The following is a 20,694-nucleotide window of genomic DNA, read 5'->3' as shown; positions in this document are numbered from 1 at the left end:
CACCCTCTCTAGAAGCCTCTGCCTCTGCCTGCCTGACCTGTGCGGTGGGAGACAGGCAGAGCCTGGGGTGATGGGAATGGCGAGCCCCTGAGGCCCAGGGCATCACAGTGGCCCCCCCCCCTCCACTCTCTGGCCATGGGCAGAGGCCTCGGGGAGCAGAGCAAAGGAGGGGAAGGCAGGCCTGAGCGTCGGGTCATAGTTCAGACCTAGAGGCCTAGAGGAAGTGTGGAGATAGGTTGCTGGGGAGGGCACCCCCAAAGTCCCTGCACTCCTCTGGGAGGGCTGGGGCAAAGCCCCAGAGGGCTCAGGGGTCAAACAGCTAGGGCTAGAGGAGGGGGTCGGGAGGGCCTGTGGGGGGGGCAGCCAGCTAGAACTGGGGGGTTCCCAACATTGGGGAGGCAGCTGAAGAAAGGGAACCACTCCCCATCCCGGGCCTTGGGGGAGGGGCACAGGGCAGGGGGTGTCCCGAGGGGGGTCAACGAAGGAAGGGCCACTCAGTGGGGACCAGAGCGTTCCAGCAGGCAGAAGAGAACGTTATTGTGCTTATGGACACAGCAGCTCCCTGGCTCTGAGAGAGCGAGCAGGCAGTTTGTAGGCACTAGAAGATTCCTGTGACGTGGTTGTAGGTAAATGCACGAGACCAAGTAGCCTATTCGGTCAGCCCGTTGACTGCACCTGCTGGCCAGTCCAAACCCAGGCGGCTTCGGACCACGGTGAGGCCAGGGTCTCTTGGCTGACAGAACCCGCCGCTGAGCCCCCTGGAGGGGGAGAGGGACAAGGGGCTGAAAGGGAGTTAGTGGTGGGGGTGGGGGTGGGGACTGGGGCCTAGCCCCTCGCCTCACTCCCCCCGATGCTTCTGCGAGAGTGAGAGAGATCGCTCTAGATCCCAAGTCTGAGTGTGCTGTGCCAAGCCACCGGGCTGTGTCCCCCCGGGGGTATGGCTTTCTGGGCAGAGGCGGCCCACCCCCTCCTCCTGCAGAGGGGACGAGGGAGGGGAGCCGCCCGGGGCCAGAGGCTCCGCGCCAGGCCCCTCCTGGCCCCGCCCCGCCCCGCCCCGCCCCGCCCGGCGGCCCCGCCCCGGCCCGCCAGTCACACGGTCACTTCCGTCTTGCTGGCTGTGTAGCAGGTGTGGTGGCCGGGGATGTAGTGCAGCTGCTCCACCGTGTTGTGTCTGCGGGAGGCGAAGGCCTGGCGCTTGGCGGCCGTCTGGCTCTTGCCCAGGGTGGCATAGGAGTTACTGGAGGCACTGGGATGGGAGTGCATCTTGGTCATGCGGTAGCGGTCCAGCACGGGCGTGGACACAAAGACGTCCGTGTGCGAGATGGCCCGCGACAGGGACTGCTCGGGGAAGGCCGTCCGCTCCGGGGACAGCAGCGGGTCCTGGGAGTGCAGGCGCTCCGTGGACAGCAGCTGCTCGTCGGACAGGATGCGGTCGTAGGGCAAGCCGAAGTCCTCGGGCAGGCCCCGCTCCGGGGACAGGACCCTGTCCTGTGACATGGCCCGGATGGGCCGCCGCGGTCTCTCTCGAGGTAAGGGCTTCTGCTGGGACATCTGGATGACGTTGAGGGGAAGGGTGCCACGGGCAGCCAGGTCGGGCAGGTGCCGCCGCCTCATGTAATACTCATCAGCTTCCTTGTCCGCTGGGGAGAGGGAGAGAGAGAGACGTCAGCTGGGCTGACACTGTGACAGCGCGGCCAGACCTGAACAAAGACCCCCACGGCCCAGACAGGTGGAGGAGAACTTCTCTGGCTGAATGTGCAAAGCCAGTCCCCGGGGGGCTTGTGAAATGCAGATTCTGATTCAAATGTCCCGGCCGGTAGTGGACCCGAGAGTCTGCAACTCTCATGGGCTCCGAGCAATGCTGATGCCTCTGGTCCAGGACCACCCTGAGCATCCAGGGGTGCAGGGACTTCCTGAAGGTCCCCAGGGAGCTCAGGGCAGAGTGGCTGGCATGGCCAAGCCCCCAAGATCCTGCTCTAGGGCTGTTTCGACCACACTATGGTCCCGAAACAGGACAGCTCTGGCTGAAACACTGGAGAGGCAGTTGGTGGCCTTCCGACAGGGTTCAGAGCCTCTCCTCCAAGGAAGCTCCAACCAGGAGGCACTCGTGAACATGCTTGGCTGGTAACTTAGGAACATAGTAACACCTTCTCTGGCTAGGAAGCCAACACACGGGCCTCCAGCCCCACGCCTGCACAGAATCAAGCCAACACCTGCTTCGCTGCTGAGCAGCCCAGAACAATCCTCTATGTGGACCTCACTCAATCCGGACCACTCTACCCTTGAACTTCCGCAGGACGCACACCAGCCTGCTTTGCCCCAAATTCCAGGGACGAGGCTTCCTACGGTTTTCCAAATCTCTGCAGAACGTGGGCATGCTGACGGCTCTACAGTTTGCCCAGAGGGTCCTGGATGGGTTGATCCTGCCTCCCTCTTCCCCACCATTCATCAGATTCCTCAGATCACCAGGGACCCCCGCTTCTAGCCGTAGAAATTCACCATTCCAACTTGGAGACCCGTGGGATGAATTCCATCAGGGTAGGTCGCCCCCATAGCGTCAAGCAAAGGCTCAGGCCCACTGTTGGGTGGTCATGAAAAGAGCCCCCATGGGGACATGGAGGCAGAAGGTCCAAGGGTTAGAAATCTAGGAAAGAAGAGCTCTCCTGCCGTGTACCTTCTTGACATTGTCTTCATGGGTCTTAAACCCACCCATGTCCGGAACCTCCCTAGACTCACATAGCCTCACTCTTTATTCTTGGAACCCCACACCTGTTCCCTCAGGGGTAGGGCAAGAGAGAAACACACGAGAGGATGTCACAGAGGCCCCAGAAGCAGACCCTAAGCCCGAGAAAACCCCACTTACTGAGTCTCTTCAAGGATGAGTACTTGCTGGGGTGGGTCTTCACTGCAGACTCGTAGGATGGGGGCAGGTGGGCCAAGTTCTGGAAGGAGCGGGAGAAGGAGAGGTCATAGGGCTCGGTTGCCGATGTCAGGATGTTGTTCATCCGTGGTTTCTCTGCAAGAGAAGGGAGGGGTGCATGGCATTCGTGAGGACACAGGGCAGGTGGAGGGGAGGGTCCAGGTTCTAGCTCTCACTCCTCATCCTGCTTTCCTGGCCCCCTGCACTAGGACATGGGTGGTGCTGGTGACTCAGTCCCTCATACCCAGTCCCAGCTATCTAGAAGCCTGGGGGCAGGTGCTGTGTTCGCTGTCACTGGCCGTGCTGGTGGCTTGCCCTTCCTTGAATGGCAAACTCCTCCCCATATGCGTCTGATGAAAACATAAGCCTGATAGAGCTGAGGGGGGCTCATAAAATGGTCTACTTTGGTTTGAAAGTTCTGTCCTTTCCCACATAGCTCTCAGGCTCAGAAAAAACTGAATTTGAAAGAGGTGGAGTGACTGGTCTTGTCCACATACCCATAGAACTGGGTCCAGGACTCCAGCTCCACTAAGACGCTATCCCACACGGTCTATGATGTCATTCCATCCCTCATTCTGTCCCTCACATCACCTCCTTTAGCCTTGGGCCTCCCCAAGCCCTGCACCCAACAGGCCACTGTGAGCTACAAAATTACTTCCTCCTCCTACAGTACTTTCCCCTAAGGCCCCCTTGGCTATCTCTGAGCCCCTGGAGGGAAGAATGCAGGCAAAATGCTTAGCACCTCAGTCCCCTTTCCTCCCTCCTTCCCTTGAGACAGAGCCTGGAGATTCCACACTCTGAAGAGAGAGAAGGGAGTGTGTTCAATGCCAGAGACCAGGAGGGAAAGGAACAGGAGGAGGAATGGAAGAAAGGATGAGCAGGCGATGAGCTGGATGATTAATGAGGTGAATGAGGTGAGCGTGGCTCTGTGGTTGGGAGGAGAGAGGAGATGCAGGTAGGGGTGAGGGAGTGCTTTGGAAGGACGGAAGCGAGCATGCCTTGGTGCTTGACGGACTTGCTGTGCCTCAGCGGGAAGTCAACAGTGGTACCATTCCCCGAAATGAGGTAGGCAGGTGGCTCTCTCATTGTCCCTTCATCCTCTTTGGTTTGGGACCCCCCAAAGAATGGCCAGACTGTGGCTCCCCCTGCCTCTCGTCAAAGAGTGCCAAACTATGGAAGTCAGGAATCCTGGGAACTGGGGGGCAAAGAGAAGCACCTGCTAGGCTTGGTCCAAGGGCAGCCTCACTCCAGGGAACTCCCAGCTTCTCTATCCTTCCTGCCTTCACTGGTCGCCCCAGACACTGGGGATGGAGCCAGGGGAGCCCAGCCAATGAGCTGGTGTTCATGCCAGCTCGGTACATATGTGAGGGGGTGAGGGACGCTCTACATCCCCGAGAGATCAGAACATGCTGTTCAGAAAGAGCCTCCCTGGCATGGATCAGGACGGATGCCAGCAAGTGGAGTGGGCAGGAAGCTGGGAGCACTGCTGTCCAGAGCTGGGTAACAGCCACTGGTCCCCTAGCTCTCCTATCTTCACTTTGGGTGATGCTGGAGAAGAATAAACTTCCCTCTGCCTCTTGGCATCGTACTCCCACCGAGGGCATAGCTCAGCTCATCCACTTCCAAACGCAACGTTTCTGGATGCTCTTCACCCCAACCCCACTGTTCTCCAACTCATGCTGCTGAGCCGAGGCCAGCTCTTGTTTGTCTTCTGTCTCCACTGTGATTACCCCCGCCCCCTTGCTCATGCTCTCTCTCCTATCGCAATGTCCTTCCTTACTCATCCCTGTCCAGATTCTCTCTTCACTCAAGACTCCTCGCTAAGGCGATGTCACAGCTTTTCAGCCCACGGTGATATCTGGTCTTCAAGCCCCTATTCCTCTTCGTGGCAATCCCACCCAGTTTAGTGTCTGTGTGATCTCTGATCAGTTTACTTGAGCTGGTCTTGTTGATCGCCAAAGACGGCAATGTCCTTGACAGCAGAAATCTTGCTTTCCAATTTGTTGCCTTCGTAGCGTTTGGCCCCGAATCAGGACCCAGTTAATGCTCTTCGGTTAATCAAGTTGACACAGGCCACCTTGCCCTTTGGTGGTCACTCTGCCAGCTCCTGGGGGAAAGTGTAGCCTCCAAGGAAGAGATACAGAGAAAACCCTGCTCCCACCAGGCTGTGAGCTGCTCAAGGGCATGGACCAGATCTACCTGACCTCGCCCCCTTGTACCAGCTGGGAAAAAAAAAGACAGGGAGAGGAGTAGGGAAGAATGGCTCCTCCTTCTGTCCTCAGGAGGCTGGGCTTGTGTTGGCTTCTGGAGAAACCCAGCTCCTACTTATCCTTCCAGAATGTTCAGGAGTGAGCAGAGCATTCCTCGTTTGCCTTTTCTGGCTCCTCTTCCTACAACTGTGTCATCACCATGGGCATCCCCGAGGCTCTCTGCTTCTGCCTTCTGCTTTCCTCTTTCAGCCTTCTCCGCACAGTCTGTGCCCCCACTCCCAGGGCGTCTGTTCCTGCTTCCAAAACATCCCTGACATCTTCAGCTGTAACCTGCCTCCAGACTGCCCGTCTGCATTTCTAGCTGCCTGCTAAATCATTTTTCTTGACCCTCCTGTGGTCCTCTCCAGCTTCAGATGTCCACATCCAAATGCACCATGGACAGCTTCATCTCCCCTACACACTGGCTGCTTTCCTGCCTCTCCAGATTGTGTTCCTAAGAACCCCCGCTCTTCTAATGGAGCACGGCTCGCCATTTTACTCACAGTTGACTCTCGTCGGCCATATTCATGTCCGCCATATTCAGTGAGTGACAAAGTTTTCCCGATTCTTTCTCCGCCGTGTTTTCTATCTGAACCCGTCTGTCTTTTCCCGCTGTCCACATCCCCCCTGGGACCTGCTGCTTCTTAACGGATCTCTCCAATGTCTTCCAGTTCTGTTTTTTTCCCCTAGACCCTGCAACCTGAAATGGCTTATTAAACTATTGCCTTTGTCACCTATTTCCACCAGGGACCTAGCCCTAGAGAAGGACATCAAAATAGTCCAGTTTTAACCTCCTGATTATAATACTCCACACGTCAGTGCATAATCTCACAGGAGGCTCTGCTAAGCGAGCTGCAGATTTTATCTTTGTTTTGAGTTTCTCTCTCCCTAAAATTTAATGGTGTTTTTACTCCTTCAGAGCAAAGACAGAGCGATGACTGATAGTTCATAATTTACATGACTGTCTTGTGTGCTACCAAGCTTTGAGCCGGTCCCCAAAATAGTTTTTCTCTGCAGTTCCAGATGTTACCTTGCGACCTGGCAGGAGGAAGTGATAGGAAGGAAACGTGGCTTTGTAAGCCTCTGGCGCTGTTCTCACACTCCTGCTCTCTACAGCCTCGAGCTTCCTCCCCTGCCCAGGGGCGAACGCTCAGGTCACCCGGTCTGGTTTTGAGTGTTAGCAAATCTTACTTGGTTTGGGGTGGATTGATGGGGTTTATGCCAAGTCCCATGCCATTAGTCAATGGTACCACAAGCAGCCTCAGGCCAAGGCGAGTGCTCCCTCCTTGCTGTGGACATATGGAATCGATGACCGCAGGAAGTGATCTAGATTGTGCATGAGAGTGGGCTAAGGAAGGGTCTCACGCCTTCCTTTGCATGCTGGAAGATCCCTCCGGTGTCAGAGACAGGACATGAGGGGGTCAACGGTCTAAGGGTGGGACTGAGCCCTTGTGGGCTCCTTACACCTCATGGGCATCAGTGAGTCATGACCATATGTCTGATGCCTGACGCGCATCAGTAGTCAGGATGGAACCACTCGGAATGGGGATGGAACGCGGAGCGCTCACAGCCGTCTCTCACCATGTGTAGGGGTCTGGGCAGCACTGCTTAAAATCGGATGGTTATACTGATGGTCACCTGGAAATCATAGAAAAGAGATGTTTAAAGAAGAGTTCAGGCATTTCATTGTCTCTCCCGCACAACAGCGCGTCTCTTTGACACCTGATACGCTTGTCTGTGTCCACGGGTGCCCTTCTGAAAAGCCTGGGCAACTTCGATGCCCTGGAAACGCGAAGGGCAGGAGGCGGTGTGTAAGGCGCAAAGAACCTTCCCTCTGCTGCTTGTGTCTGTCTCCTTCTGCACCAAGGCTTCCTCTGTCACCATGGAGACCCGCCCACATCTGTGGATCTGGCTGACCGGCAACAGGGGTTTGTTGGGTTGGAGGTGGGTGGAGGAGAAGGGAGACTGAGGGCCATTTGGCAAAACACCCCACACACATGGGGTGGGGAACTGGGCAAGGGAAGCAGATCCTTTTGGGGGGCAGGGGTGTTTTAGGGTGTGGTTAGCCCCAGCTTAAGATGCTTACACCTTTACGGGCTTTGATTCGTCCTGGGCCTTTATACACAGGTGTCTGGGTGCCTCCCGAGAGGGGGCAAGCTGACGTGAACTGTCCCCTGCTTGGGGTCAGGAGTCCAGGGTTATAGGCTCTGTCCTGCCCCTGCATGACACAGCCCGACATTTCAAAAGCATTTCTTTTCACTATAAATGGCCAAGTCCACATGGATTGAACGAGTCACAAAATCAATAGGGTGCCCATTGCCAAAGCACAGAGTTCAAGGCATTCTAAGGGCTTCTGAAACTCAATGCAGCCATGGTTTTGCCACGAAATAACACTTCATCCCTATGTTATTACTTCAATTCAACATTGTCTTTTTGCCTCTGATTTCAACTAAAGCAAGGGGGGAGGGGGCATGAAGTCTTTGCTTAAGTTTATCTAAACCATGGTTTACAGCTGTGCCATCCTCTCGGGGCTAGAAGGTCTGCTTCTGTTTCCTTTCGTCTCGCTCTTGAAACCATCTTTTCTCCCCCTGACATCACAGCCCCTGGCTGCTCTCTATTCACCCCCCTCACCAGACCCCTTCGCCTCTTGTATTCCCGACAGACTGATGCTTCACGAGGGCTCTACCTTCTTGCCCAAACTGATAGTTCTCAAATACACCTCTTGTTTGAGGTTATAGGGTTCGACTCTAAACAGCTTACAGACATTCCAAACCACTGTGTCCCAAAGTGAGCCGAGCATTCTCATCATGTTATTGTCCAATGGTCAAGCTTCTGTCTGTCCAGGGCACTAATGTTCTATGGGCTTGAAAACCCCAGTCATGGTCCACCATTTTCCTCCCCTCATCCTCCATATCCGGTGAGTTCACAAATCAGTTTCTATAGGCACCTCCGAAATCCAGGCCCATAATACAATGTATCTTTGTGTCCAGATTCCTCTGAGCTCTAGTCCCTGGGCATTTCCAAGACAAATCATCCTGGGTACTCCTACCAGACAAAATTTTCCCTACCAGTGGAATCATGACATCATTCCTTTGGTTCAGACTCTTTAAATAGTCATGGACATTATCCAATAAGGATGTGGCTTTGGGCAGCAAGCCAGAGTTTCTCACATAATCGTATTCTTCCCTCCCAAGACCAAATATTAAGTTATATCCAGGGAAAAAACCATTTGCCAAAGGTTGAATCAATTCTACACTGGACCTGGATATAAGCAAGAGAAGAGAATCCCGGAAGGGAGATAAAGGATCATTTTCCCCCCTTTTTGCTTCTTCCCCAGAGGCAAGGAAGAAACCAATTTCATTGCTCTCTGTTGTTGTTATTTTTTGGTTTGTTTTTAGGGAATATGGCAGCAGCAGAGACAGCTGCGAAAAATGGAAGAGCCCAGTGGAATGATTGACGGTGAGTGGCAGTTAGACAGAAACACTCCTAATCTTCCGTCTTAAGAGTCTAGGTGCCACCAAGGAAAGGGGCACCAATTCAGTTCAGTTAATAACTCCTGGTCATCAGTTGTGCTCTGTGCCTTGAGCTCAACACATTCACACACATTTTTGAAAACGAATATTCCTACCGATTTTCATTTGAATATATGTTATTGGCCTACCCATTTCCAAACTGTAAAAAAAACTCTCTAAATATCTTATTCACGGTAGTCCTTATCATTTTTCTCTACAGATGCATTTGCAAGCAGGATAAACGTCTTGCATTTAGATATTTTGTTTACAAGTGCAATGCTTTTCCTTTTGTTTGAATCGCACTTTGAATGTTTTGCTAACATTTAATTAAGGAAAGAAATTCAAAGCATAAAGGAGAAAATTAAAACTGTCTTAAAATAACCACCGTGACACTTTGTTACATTGCCTTTTCTTTCTCTCCCCCTGGAAATTACTACGTGTATGTTTACATTCGGACAGACAGACACACATACAATGTTACAATGAATCACCTTTTGCATTTGTCATTTTGCACACGTGAGAATCAGCTTTCAGCTCTTAAAATGGAGAAAAATACGATGATTTGATCCTCACATTTGTGCAAAATAACAAATGTGTGAGGTTATTCATTGCAGCATTTTTTAGTAGCAAAGAGAAGGAAGGAACCTAAACGTTCATGGGCATACGTACATATACGTACATATACACGCACAGATAAATACGTACAGTTTCCACAGAGTTAAGTGTCCCAAATATACTACTTTAAATCTGTTTCCTTTATACTTATTGGACAATGTATCCTGAATATATTTTCACAGTTTGAAATATTCCTTGAAATATTTTATATGGGTTCACAATAGTCCTTTCTATAGAATACTCTATAGTATGTATCTATAATTTAAGCATAATGTGTTTATTTAATAGACATAGTTAAGCATTTCCCTATTATTGTATATTTAGATTTTTTAAAAGTTCAGTAATGTTACACCCAACAACCCTGAACACCGCTCCCCGGCTATGTCTCATTTCCTTGGGCAAATAATGAAAAGCAGTCTTTCTCCATCAACACACTGCCAACTGCCCGGCCACGTGATGAAGTGAATTGACAGATTTCCTTGTTCTGAGCCATTCTTCTCTTCCTGGGAATTCCCTTATTTGATTCTGGTGTCGGATTCTTTCATTACAACACTGGATTCTATTTGCATATACGTTATTTATAAATTTTTAAAGATTTATTTATTTTAGAGAGAGTGTGTGAGTAGTGGGGGGAGGGGAAGAGGGAGAGAGAAAGAGAATCTCAAGTGGATTCCTTCCTCCCCACCCCCCCCCGGGCCCTCCCAACCCTGCTGAGTGTGGAGCCCCACACAGGGCTCGATCTTACCACCCTGAGATCACCATGTGAGCCAAAACCAAGAGTTTGACGCTTAACCGACTGTGCCACCCAGGCCCCCCTTGCACATTTTTATTTAATTCATCTATATTCATAAAGAAAGTTTGTCCTTTTTTGTGCTAAGATATCAAATTTGTGCATCAAGATAATGGTTTCGTTGAGTCGGGTGAACAGCATTCAAATTTTCTGTGTGCCCTGAAACTATTATTAATATAGCACGTGAGATACCAGTTCTCGGGAAGTTTGGAGGAATGCAATACTAAATGATGCCTGGTGTCTTTCAGGGAGTTTTCGTTAGTACCGTAGTAGGAGGCTGACTCAGTATTTCACTGACGGCGCAACAAAAAATTTGGGAGATGGTTGTTGTTATAATCACCAGTTAGGGAAACTGAGGTTTGGAGAGGTCAGATAATTGGCTTGACAGGTGAATCTGGGGTGCAAACCCAGGTGGGCTGGCACAAAAGCCCCCACCCTTAACCATTACGCACGCTGCTTCTCACACTTGGCAACATTTTCTTTACATATTAAACCATTCAGTTTTCCAACTCTAAATTCAACTTGTCATTTCTGTTTTATACCCACCGGACATGTGAAACTGTATTAGCTTAAAACTATAACATTGTTCAAAAAAAAAAAAAAAAACAAACCCTCTCTATATGAAATTCTAAGTCTTTTCTTATTTTTAATTTTCTGTGTTGATGTTTTCCGGATCAACAATTTATCCCTATTATTATTCTTTTTCCAAGAACTACCCCTTATATTTATCAATTCTTTGTTTTGTCTTCAAATCTTATTTTATGCTTTTGGACTTGTTCACTTCTGCCCTCCTAATTTTCTTGGATTTGGATTGTTTTCGTTTTCTCATTTCTGGGCTCAAATCGTTGGTCTATTTACTTTTCCTCTTTTCTGTTTTTTTTTCTTTTAAGATTTTTTATTTATTTATTTATTCGACAGAGAGAGAGACAGCCAGCGAGAGAGGGAACACAAGCAGGGGGAGTGGGAGAGGAAGAAGCAGGCTCCTAGCGGAGGAGCCTGATGTGGGGCTCGATCCCAGAACGCCGGGATCACGCCCTGAGCCGAAGGCAGACGCTTAACCGCTGTGCCACCCAGGCGCCCCTCCTCTTTTCTGTTGATAATATACGGTCTTCAGCTCTGATTTCGTCTCTGTCACCTTCTCGTCAATGTTCTTCTCGTTGCAATGTCCTAAATGATCTGTGATTGCAGCCTTGTTTTTCCCTCTGACCCAAGAGTTCTTTAGTAGAGTGTTGTTACATTTCGAAGTGTTTGGGAGTGTTGGTTTGAGCTTTGGCCCTTAATTTTCTGTCTCATTATATCGTGGTCAGAGACAGGGCTATACATTTTCTGCTTTGGGGAATTTATTGAGATTTCCTTTGTGGGTTACCATACGATCGATTTTTCTAAATGTTTCATGAGTACTTAGAGAAGAGGTATATTTTCTTTTTGGAGGGTACAAAATGGGCATATATCTGTTTAGTCAGACACATGAAGTACATCATTGAGTTCTCCTCTATCCTAATTCATCCGTTGCCTACTTACCCTGTCAAAGATGGAGGGACGTGTATTAGGATCTCCCACTACTTTGTGTTCCTGTCATTTTCTCTTGGTATTTGTCATGGATTTGCTTTTATGTATTCCCTAGCCACATCATTCAGCACAAGAAGGCTCATGGTGCTTATGTCTTCTTTGTGGCTGCCCTCTTTATCCACATTAAATAACCCTTTCTGTCCGACTTCATGCCTTTTCTCGTCTTTAAGTCCTCTTGATCTGATGTTTATATTGCCAACCCAGCCTTCCTTTTGTTTGCATTTGCCTGATAAACTTTGCCTATCCTTTTACATCTAACCTTTCTGTGTCATGTTGTTTTATGCTTGTCTCTTGACAGAGCATACGGTTTTTACAGAAAATCTACCTTACGCGCTTTCTCGATTGCCTTGTTAGCTAGAAGCAAGTCCTCCTGCTCAGGAAACTGTCGTCCCGTCTTTAAAAAAAAAAAAAAAAAAGATTTATGTATTTATTTTAGAGAGAGAGGGTGAGAGCAAGTGGTGGAGAGGCACAGAGGAAGAGGGAAAGAGAATCTTCAAGCAGACTCCCCACAGAGCGCAGAGCCCGACGTGCGGGGCTCGATCCCAGGACCCTGAGATCATGACCTGAGCCGAAACCAAGAGTCAGACACTTAATGGACTGAGCCACCCAGGTGCCCCAAACTGTCCTCCTTTCTTTTGTGGCCCCCCACCTCCTGGCTATAGTCGTATGTGACATGACCCTGCTCCCCTTAATACAGGCCAAACTCTAGGTCATGGTTGATTTGACCAAGTGTGAATACCACACTCAGCCTGGGCCAGTTAGAGCTCCTTTTCCAGAAATGAGGAATTATAAGAGAGGTTTGGTGTCTCTGCTTGGTTGGACTCATGGTGTGTGAACTATGTAGCTATGGGCAGTCTTGTAGATTTGGAAGAGAGGTCAGCCTTTAGAGACTGGGGCCCATTATATTTTATAAAAACAGCCACAGTGTTGTTCTAGTCCCACATGTTCTCCCAGAACATTCCCACTCCTCCATGAGAGGGGGTATCCTCTCCATCTCCTTGAAACTGCAGAGCCTGGGTGACTGCCTCAGTGAACACATTACAACAGAAGTAATACCGGATAACTTCCACAGGAAGGTTGCAAAAGGTCATATGTCACCTGTCTCTCGCAAGGCACACTCAGGCTTGGATCCCAGCCACCATGCTGTAAGGAAGTCCATGCCACGTGCCAAAGCTACAGGTAAGGGCTCGCAGCTCCGGCTAAGATATCTGTCCACAACCAACATCAACCGGCAGACATGTGAGTGAGGAAGACTTCACATGATTCCAGCCCCCGTCTTCCGCCTGCCCAAGCTGAAACAAGTAGACCAGAGACAAGCTATGCCCACGGAGCCCTGCCCCAATCACAGATTTATAAGCAAAATAAATGTTGCCTTCATGGTATTTTCTACAAGGAAGATTTTTTATTTGGAGATAATTATAGATTCACATGCCAACTAAAAGAAAGAATACAGATATCTTATATACCCTTTAGCCAACTTCCCCAGTGATATCATTTTACAAAACCATAGACTGTCTCAAAACCAGAATATGGACATTGATGCAGTCAAGGTGGATAACATTTCCATCACCAGGAGGATTCTTCTTGTGGCCCCTGTATAGCCATACCCACTTCCATCCTGCACCCACCCCTTCGTTAACCCCTGGGCACCATTAACCTGTCCATCGTTTCTATACTTTTGTGGTTTCAAGAGTGTTATATAAATGGAATCATACAGCATGTAACTTTTGGGATTGGATTCTTTCATCAAGCATAATTCACGGGAGACCCACCAGATTGTTGTGTGTATCAATACCTCATTACTTTTTATTGCCGAGCAGTGACTATTCTACGATCTGGGTGTACCTCAGCTTAACTATTCATCTTTGGAAGGACATCTGGGTTATTCTCAGTTTTGTTATATTATGAATAGAGTTACTGTAAACATTCATGTGCGGGTTTTTGCATCAACATGTCTTAATTTCCGATGATAAATGCTTAGGAATCCAACTGCTGGATTGTGGGGTAGTTATATGTTTACTCTTTCAAAGAATCTGCCGGACTGTCTTCCAGAGTGGCTGTGCCATTTTACATTCCCACCAGCAACGAATGAGTGATCCAGTTTCTCCACATGTTTGTGAGCATTTGGTGTTGTCACTATTTTTTATTTTAGCCATTTTTAGTTAGCTATGATAGCTGTGTAGTGATATCTCATTGTGGCTATAATTTGCATTTCCCTAATGGCTAATGAATTTAAACATCTTTTCATGTGTTTATTTTTCATCTGTATATCTTCTTCAGTGAAATATCTCTTGATTACTTTTGCCCATTTCTAATCAGATTGTTTGCATTTTTCCTATTAAATGTTGAGAGTTCTTTTTATATCCTAGATAATAGTTACTTGTAGGATATATGGTTTGTAAATATTTCCTCCCAGACTGTAGCTTGTCTTGTCATCCTTTTAACAGAGTCTTTTGCAGAACAAAAGTTTTAATTTTGATGAAGTCCAATTTATCATTTTTTTCTTTTATAGATTGTGCTTTCTGTGTCAAGTCTAAAACTTTTTCCCAAGCCCTAGGTCCTGAAGATTTTAAATTTTCTCCTGTTTTTTCCCCCTTGATATTTTACGTTTTAAGTCCATGATCCATTTTGAGTTATTATTATTATTATTTTTTTAAGAAAGAGAGAGTTGGTGGGAAGGGGCACAGGGAGAGGGAGTGAGAGAATCCCAAGCAGGCTCCATGCCCAGCATAGAGCCCAACACGGGGCTCGATCTCATGACCCTGCGATCATGACCTGAGCTGAAATCAAGAGTCTGTTGCTTAACTAACTGAGCCACCCAGGTGCCCCATTTTGAGTTAATTTTTACAGACAGTATGAGACTTAGGTTTAAGTTGAGGGCTTTTATTTTTTCTCCTTCCTCCCTCCCTCCCTCTCTTCCTTTCTTCCTTCCTTCCCTTATTTCTGACGGCCAGTTACTTTAGCGTCATTTCTTGTAAAGGCTCTCTTTCCTCCATTTAGTTGCTTTTGTATATTTGTTTTAAAAAAGTTGGATATATTTATTTGAATCTATTTCTGGATTTTCTATTCTTTTTTTTTTAAGATTTTATTTATTTGACAGAGAGAGACACAGTGAGAGAGACAACACAAGCAGGGGGAGAAGCAGAGGGAGAGGGAGAAGCAGACTTATCGCTGAGCAGGGAGCCTAACGTGGGGCTCAATCCCACGACCCTGGGATCATGACCTGAGCTGAAGGCAGATGCTTAATGACTGAGCCACCCAGACACCCCTGGGCTTTCCGTTCTGTTCCATTGATCTACATGTCATTTCTCTGCCAAAACCAAACAATCTTTTTGTTTTTGTTTTTCAGGAACAGCCTTTTTATTGAAGTCCAGTTGACACACAATGGTACATTACTTTCACGTATACAACATAGTGATTTGACAAGTCTATATGTTATGCTGTGCTCCCCACAAGTGTAGCTCCCATCTGTCACCGTACAACACGATCACAATACCACTGGCTGTATTCCCTATGAATACAAACAGTCTTGATTAATGTAGTTGTATATTTCTTGAAATTGAGTAGTCTGATCCCTCCCAGCTTATTTTTCCTTTTAACAATTATTTTATCTATGCTAGTTCCTTTATTTTTCCATATAAAATTTAAAATAATATTAGCTATACCTACACGACTCCTGTGAGGACATTGATAGGAATTTTGTTAACTCTGTATATTATTTTGGGAGAATTGATATGCTTACTCTGTTGAGTCTTTCAATCCATGAGCATGGTATGCCTCTCTATTTATATGGTGTCATTTAAATTCCTTTGACAATTTTACTGTATCTTCAAAGTTATTTTCTTAGTGATTGCTCTAGGGATTACAATATGCCCCTTCACTTATTACAATCTAACTTACTCCCAGTAGCACATGGAAACTTTGCTCCAATATTGCTCCAACGAACCTCCCTCCCTTATACTGTCATTGTATCTATCTATCTATCTATCTATCCATCCAATACTCTGGAAATTGACCAAAAAGTATACAACAGTCTGAGAAATGCCTGTGCTTGAAGAACTGCCAAACTTCAGGTAGGAATAGTGAGAGTTTCTGACATTCCTCCTTATACATGTGTACTTATACTGTACCAATGATCAGTATTAAAATTATTGGTACATAAAATTTTATGTCTTTCAAAAAGTTGAGAGAGGAAATGAGAAAAATATGTATAGAGTTCCTCACTTTAATCATGCAGTGATCATTTCTGGTGTTTCTCATTTCTTCTGGTGAATGTGAATTACTGTCTGGTGTACACTTGTTTTCAGCCTGTATTTCTTGTCAGTCAGGTCTGCTACTAGAGAATTTTCTTAGTCTTTGTTTACCTGAGAATGTCTTCATTGCACCATCACTTCTGAAGGTTAATTTTGCTGTTACAGAATTCTTGGCTGACAGGTGTTTTCAGAACTTCCAATAGGGCTTCCCATCTACCTCTGGCCTCCATTGCTTTAGATGAGAAGTCAGCCATTAATTGTATTGGTTCTCTTCTGTATGCAGTGAGAGGGCAGGGGTGTCACCCAACACCCCAAATCCAGTGAGTCCCTTCTGACCAGCACAGCTGCCAGTACTCACAGCCGGCCACATCCTGGCAGAACCTCTGCGCCGACTGATCTGGGGGGAGGCTGGAAGAAGCCCCAGGACTGTCATAAACATTCCACTCCTACCTTAAGCTCAGCAGTGTTTCAAGCATAAATGCTTCTCAGATGTTGTAAGCTTTTTGATTAATTGTCCAGAGGACTGAAGTGGCTGTTTTTATCAATTCTGTCCAGCTTTGTATTTATTTTATGGGGAGAGGATTTGCTAACCGTCTCACTGGACCACAGCCAGCTTCAACCAGGAGCTTGGCACACCCTCCCCAGCTCCCTGTTTCTCAACCAGGCTGGTGGAGTCTCCCAAGTAGCCTGGAGACCTCAGTGCTCAGCCGAAGAGATGCTGGGCAGAGATCAGGAAGAAAGGAGAGTCAGACTGGGTCCTTAGTCTTTGGGGAGCTTAAAGGTGCTTTCAAGCCTATTGGTACCAGTAAAATCCCCAACACATTTTGGGCCAAACATTGTGTGTGCAGGGATAATGAGACCTGTGTCCAGATTTCATACACATTCACACATTTTAATAGAGTATTAGCTGGGATAAATAATTTGGTACAGAAGACACTTCCTAGGAGCACCTAATGGTTTGCAAAGTCACTTGTTGCCATAAATGGAGATACTTTCAGAAATAAAGAGGAAGATTCCACATGGGGCTTTTTGCCAGCCTCGCCTTAAGTTCAAGGTCAATGGCTCTCCACCTCCTCTGGCTGGGGAGGGGGCAATGATGATCCCATGTGAAGACCATCTTGTGCTCACGTCAGAGCAGGCACTCAGGAAAACCTCTAGAACAGTGTTTCCAAAACTGGCTCCAGGAAATCTTGTGGATTCCTTGGAGGTCCCTCAAGGGCTCCTGTTTTAAGAATAGAGTGTCGGGGCACCTGAGTGACTCAGTCAGTTACGCCTTCGGCACAGGTCATGATCCCAGGGTCCTGGGATCGAGCCCCACATCAGGCTCCCTGCTCAGGGGGGAGTCTGCTTCTCCCTCTCGCTCTACCCCTCCCCAGCTCACGCTCTCTCTCACATTCTCTCACACATAAATAAAATCTTAAAAAAAAAAAGAAAAGAATAGAATAGAGTCTAGTGGGCAGTGTTTTAGCTCTGCCCACCCGCCTCCACTCCTCTACCCCCAACCCTTGCCTCATCCAGAGCAGCTTGGTTTCCATCTGTCTCCCATATTGGTCTTCTACCTAAGATTTCATTTGAAGAAACAGCTGCAGTATTTATAAGTGTAAAATCTACTGGTCAAGTTCGGCTACTTCATTTTACAGGTGAAAAAAGAGAGGCCCAGAGAAGTGACGTGGCCTGCCCAACAATCACGAAATTGGTGGCAGAAAAAGGACTATGTCTTAGGTTGTATTTACGACACATCATTATCTGAAAGCTCACAGGTTATTTAAAAAGTCTCTCGTGTTCTAGGCATTTTCTGGTGGCTCTGTTCCTTTTTGCTCAGTGAACTTGGCCGTCAGTGTCTATCGGGCTTCCCTGAAATATATATCTGCATTCTGGGGGTGGGGAGAGAGTGGAGAGTCGTTCTGGCTCTGGATTCTACACACGGCATCTTTCCTCTTGGATATTCACCAGGTGTGTTAATGGGAGAGGAGAAGTCTAGTCATAAATCATCCACTTTATTAGTTACTCGACATGGAGAATTTTTTTTTCACCTAACACTTAGGGTGCTGACAGGAAACAGAAACACATCCAGCTGGGTATTTAAGGGGGACTTTAATAATGGATTATTTGCAAAGATGTGAGCAGAATGTAGGGAACCCATAGGACTAGGACAGTGCCTTGGGAAGAATAAGAGTAGGGGGCTTTATTCCAACTGGGTCTGAGTAGTCAAAGAAGAAAGTGGCTTCTGGAATGCAAAGCAGGAGGGAGCTGTGTAGACAGGGCTCCCTGAGCTTTGGTTGAGGGCTACAGCCAGGGCCGCGTGAATGGACCGGGAGGTAGTGTAGGAAACAGGTACCCCATCGTCACTCCCCTCCACTCCTTTCCCTTTCCAGGATTCCCCATTTACCAAAGCCAACTAACATCCACAGAGCAAGGCAGCCCCACGAAGCAATCTGTAGAGGTTAGCACCCAGCAGGCTGAGTAGGGCAGGGAGTCTATCCGGAGGGTGGAATGGAAAAACTATACAGCGCAGACTTATTAACTCGCTCTGACAAATGCTATTGTGGTTCATTCTGAAGATGGTCTTTGAGGGGTTTGGGCAGATGGTGTTCTAGGCAATGGATGGAGTTTTGGGGGCTTGTGGGCAGCTAGGTGTTGATGCAGAAGGGAGGAAGGCAGAATTGGTGATGTACAAAGACTAGGAAGGCTAAGGACCCCAAGATTTTGCTCGGAGCTCCTCTCCACGGTCCGCTGGATTCGGCATCCCTGTCTCTCCCTGGACTTATCCACAGATCGCATCTCCACTCCCTCAATCACCTGTCTCGCCGTCCCCTCCCCCTTCAGGAAGTCCTGGGCCCTGGCGCAGTGCCCAGCCAGTGCCATCAGCCTCCTGATGGATTGAGCTGGATAACATAACAATTAATTAGCGCTCAGGCCTCTTCGATCGATGGGCTGACAAGACTATAAAGTGACAAAACAATCTAGACTCATCTGGGTGCCAAGGCTGCTTGAGGAAGCAGAGAAGCAGGGCGGGGTCCTCCGCCCTCTAAGAGCACGCAGATCACAGTCAGTTAACAGGTCTCTTAGAATCGGATCGTCCCCCCTCACCCCTGCAGCCGCGCCGGGGCTGGAGCTGAGAGCGCGTGTCCTCACACTGAGGTCTGGTTTCACTGTTAAGGGAATTGGCCAGATTCCTCTGCGGAGTCGGGAAACCACGGGTGTGTACGTGTGCGCATGCGCTCACGTGCCTGTGGGTTGGCTCTTCTGTGTGTGTGTGGAAGGGGAGCCAGGGAAAGGGAAGAGCGGTAAGGTGTTGGACATCCCTGGGGACAACTCAGTGCAGATGTAGCGAAAGCAGTTTTCTGTCGCAGTGAGTCACAGGACGGTCGTAGGGTACAGATAATACCCAAAGACACAAACGATAGCTCGATCAATGGGAATCTTGAGACAAAGCAAAGAGATAAGATGCATATTGGTTCTAGATTCTCAAATCTTGGGCCCCGTCACTGCACTCTGGAATTGTTATCATAACCTCCCGATTTCCTCCCACCTCCAGCCTCTGCTCCTGGGGGTCCATATTGCACACTCCAGCCAGATGAGTCTTTCGTAAAGGCTAATTTCACCCTTGCCATTAGCTTGCAAATATTGCACACCACCCATAGGTTAACACGTAGATGCCTTGGGAGCCTGCTTTTCGAACGAGCATCCTGAAGAATCACCGGAGGAACTCATTAAAGACTTCTGAGCCTTCCCCCAGCCCGGGGAATCCTGATTTAGGTGATTGGAGACCAGGCTCCAGGAATTAGCATTTCAAAAGCTGGAATCTGGACCACACTTGAGGAATGCTGTCCAATGTCCCTGCATTTTCCAAGCAGTGCGTGGTCTAGGACCTCTTCGTCTCACTCAGCTCACAGCAGCCTCTCTGCCATCCCCAGCACCCATGGGCGCCTCAGTGCTCTGCCCAGGAACCTCTCCCCACGCGGACGGCTCTTCTTCTCCTTACTTCCCCCTGCAAACCCTTCCAACCCTTGAAGATCAAACTCCAGTGTCCTCTTAATCAAGACATCCTCAGGCCCTTCCAAGCAGAGTGATGTCCTTGCCCTTCTGACAACTGATCTCTATTTATAACCGCCACCATTTGCTTTTCGTGCTTAATCACACATCACTTTGCCTTTTGCCTTCTCTCTCTTCCATCCGCTCTTTCAAAGACCATTAAACACTTCCGCGTGGGAGGTGCTTCTCCCCGACTATTCATACGGTGAACGTTTCTGGAGGTGGAGCTCCGTCACGTTTCTTTCATGTTTACCTTCATGAAATACTCCCTGGGCTGGGGCTCCTTGGAAGCACTTGTGCAGTTTGGGTTTTTTTTTTTTCTTTTCTTTTGGAATGATGAATGGATGAGTAAATGAATCAAGTCTTGAGGCAGAAGAAAATGGGCAAGAGGCCATGGTGATGATCCTTGATTGCCTGTCCTACTTTCAATGTTCTTGTTCTTTATACCCTCTCCTTCATGCTTGGAGTGGCAGATTTTCTGGGCCGGTGGCCAGGTGTGTGGGTTGTAATATCATAGATGTGTCTGAGTATAAGTGTGTGTGGAGGAGTCAGGCACCCGTCCTTCCCCACCTCCAATCCAGCCCAGGTTTTCACCCCTTGAGCAACAGTAGTCCTTCTAATGCAACACCATCTTTGAAATCTTGGCGGTATGAAGAGGTCACTGGAGGGAGGCAGGCCTGTGATTCACGGTGTCAGAAGGTGGGGCTCCAAGATGACTGGTTGGTTGCCAATGACATTGGCACAATGCCAT

At 48.3% G+C, this 20,694-nt stretch overlaps 1 protein-coding gene across 3 annotated transcripts in view; it reads right to left on the bottom strand.

Annotated features, from left to right (window-relative positions):
* Positions 1-1,089: 1,089 nt before the first annotated feature.
* The window catches only part of SHISA6 (shisa family member 6), a 271,581-nt gene continuing 251,976 nt past the window's right edge, over positions 1,090-20,694 (bottom strand). For 2 of the 3 annotated variants that reach the window (XM_045797219.2, XM_045797220.2), the window contains 2 exons: positions 2,864-3,016; positions 1,090-1,640 (listed from right to left, as the gene is read on the bottom strand). In XM_045797219.2, the coding sequence (XP_045653175.2) occupies positions 1,090-1,640; positions 2,864-3,016 (704 nt within the window). Of the gene's footprint in view, positions 1,641-2,863; positions 3,017-6,750; positions 6,808-20,694 lie in introns of all 3 variants that reach the window. The other variant, XM_045797218.2, reaches the window with a different exon arrangement.

This window comes from Ursus americanus, chromosome 14 (assembly GCF_024610735.1).
Source record: "Ursus americanus isolate L20-20 chromosome 14, mUrsAme1.1.p, whole genome shotgun sequence".
Taxonomy (NCBI): Eukaryota; Metazoa; Chordata; class Mammalia; order Carnivora; family Ursidae; genus Ursus; species Ursus americanus.
Note: the sequence above shows the minus strand (reverse complement) of the source record. Positions and strands in the feature narration are given on the sequence as shown.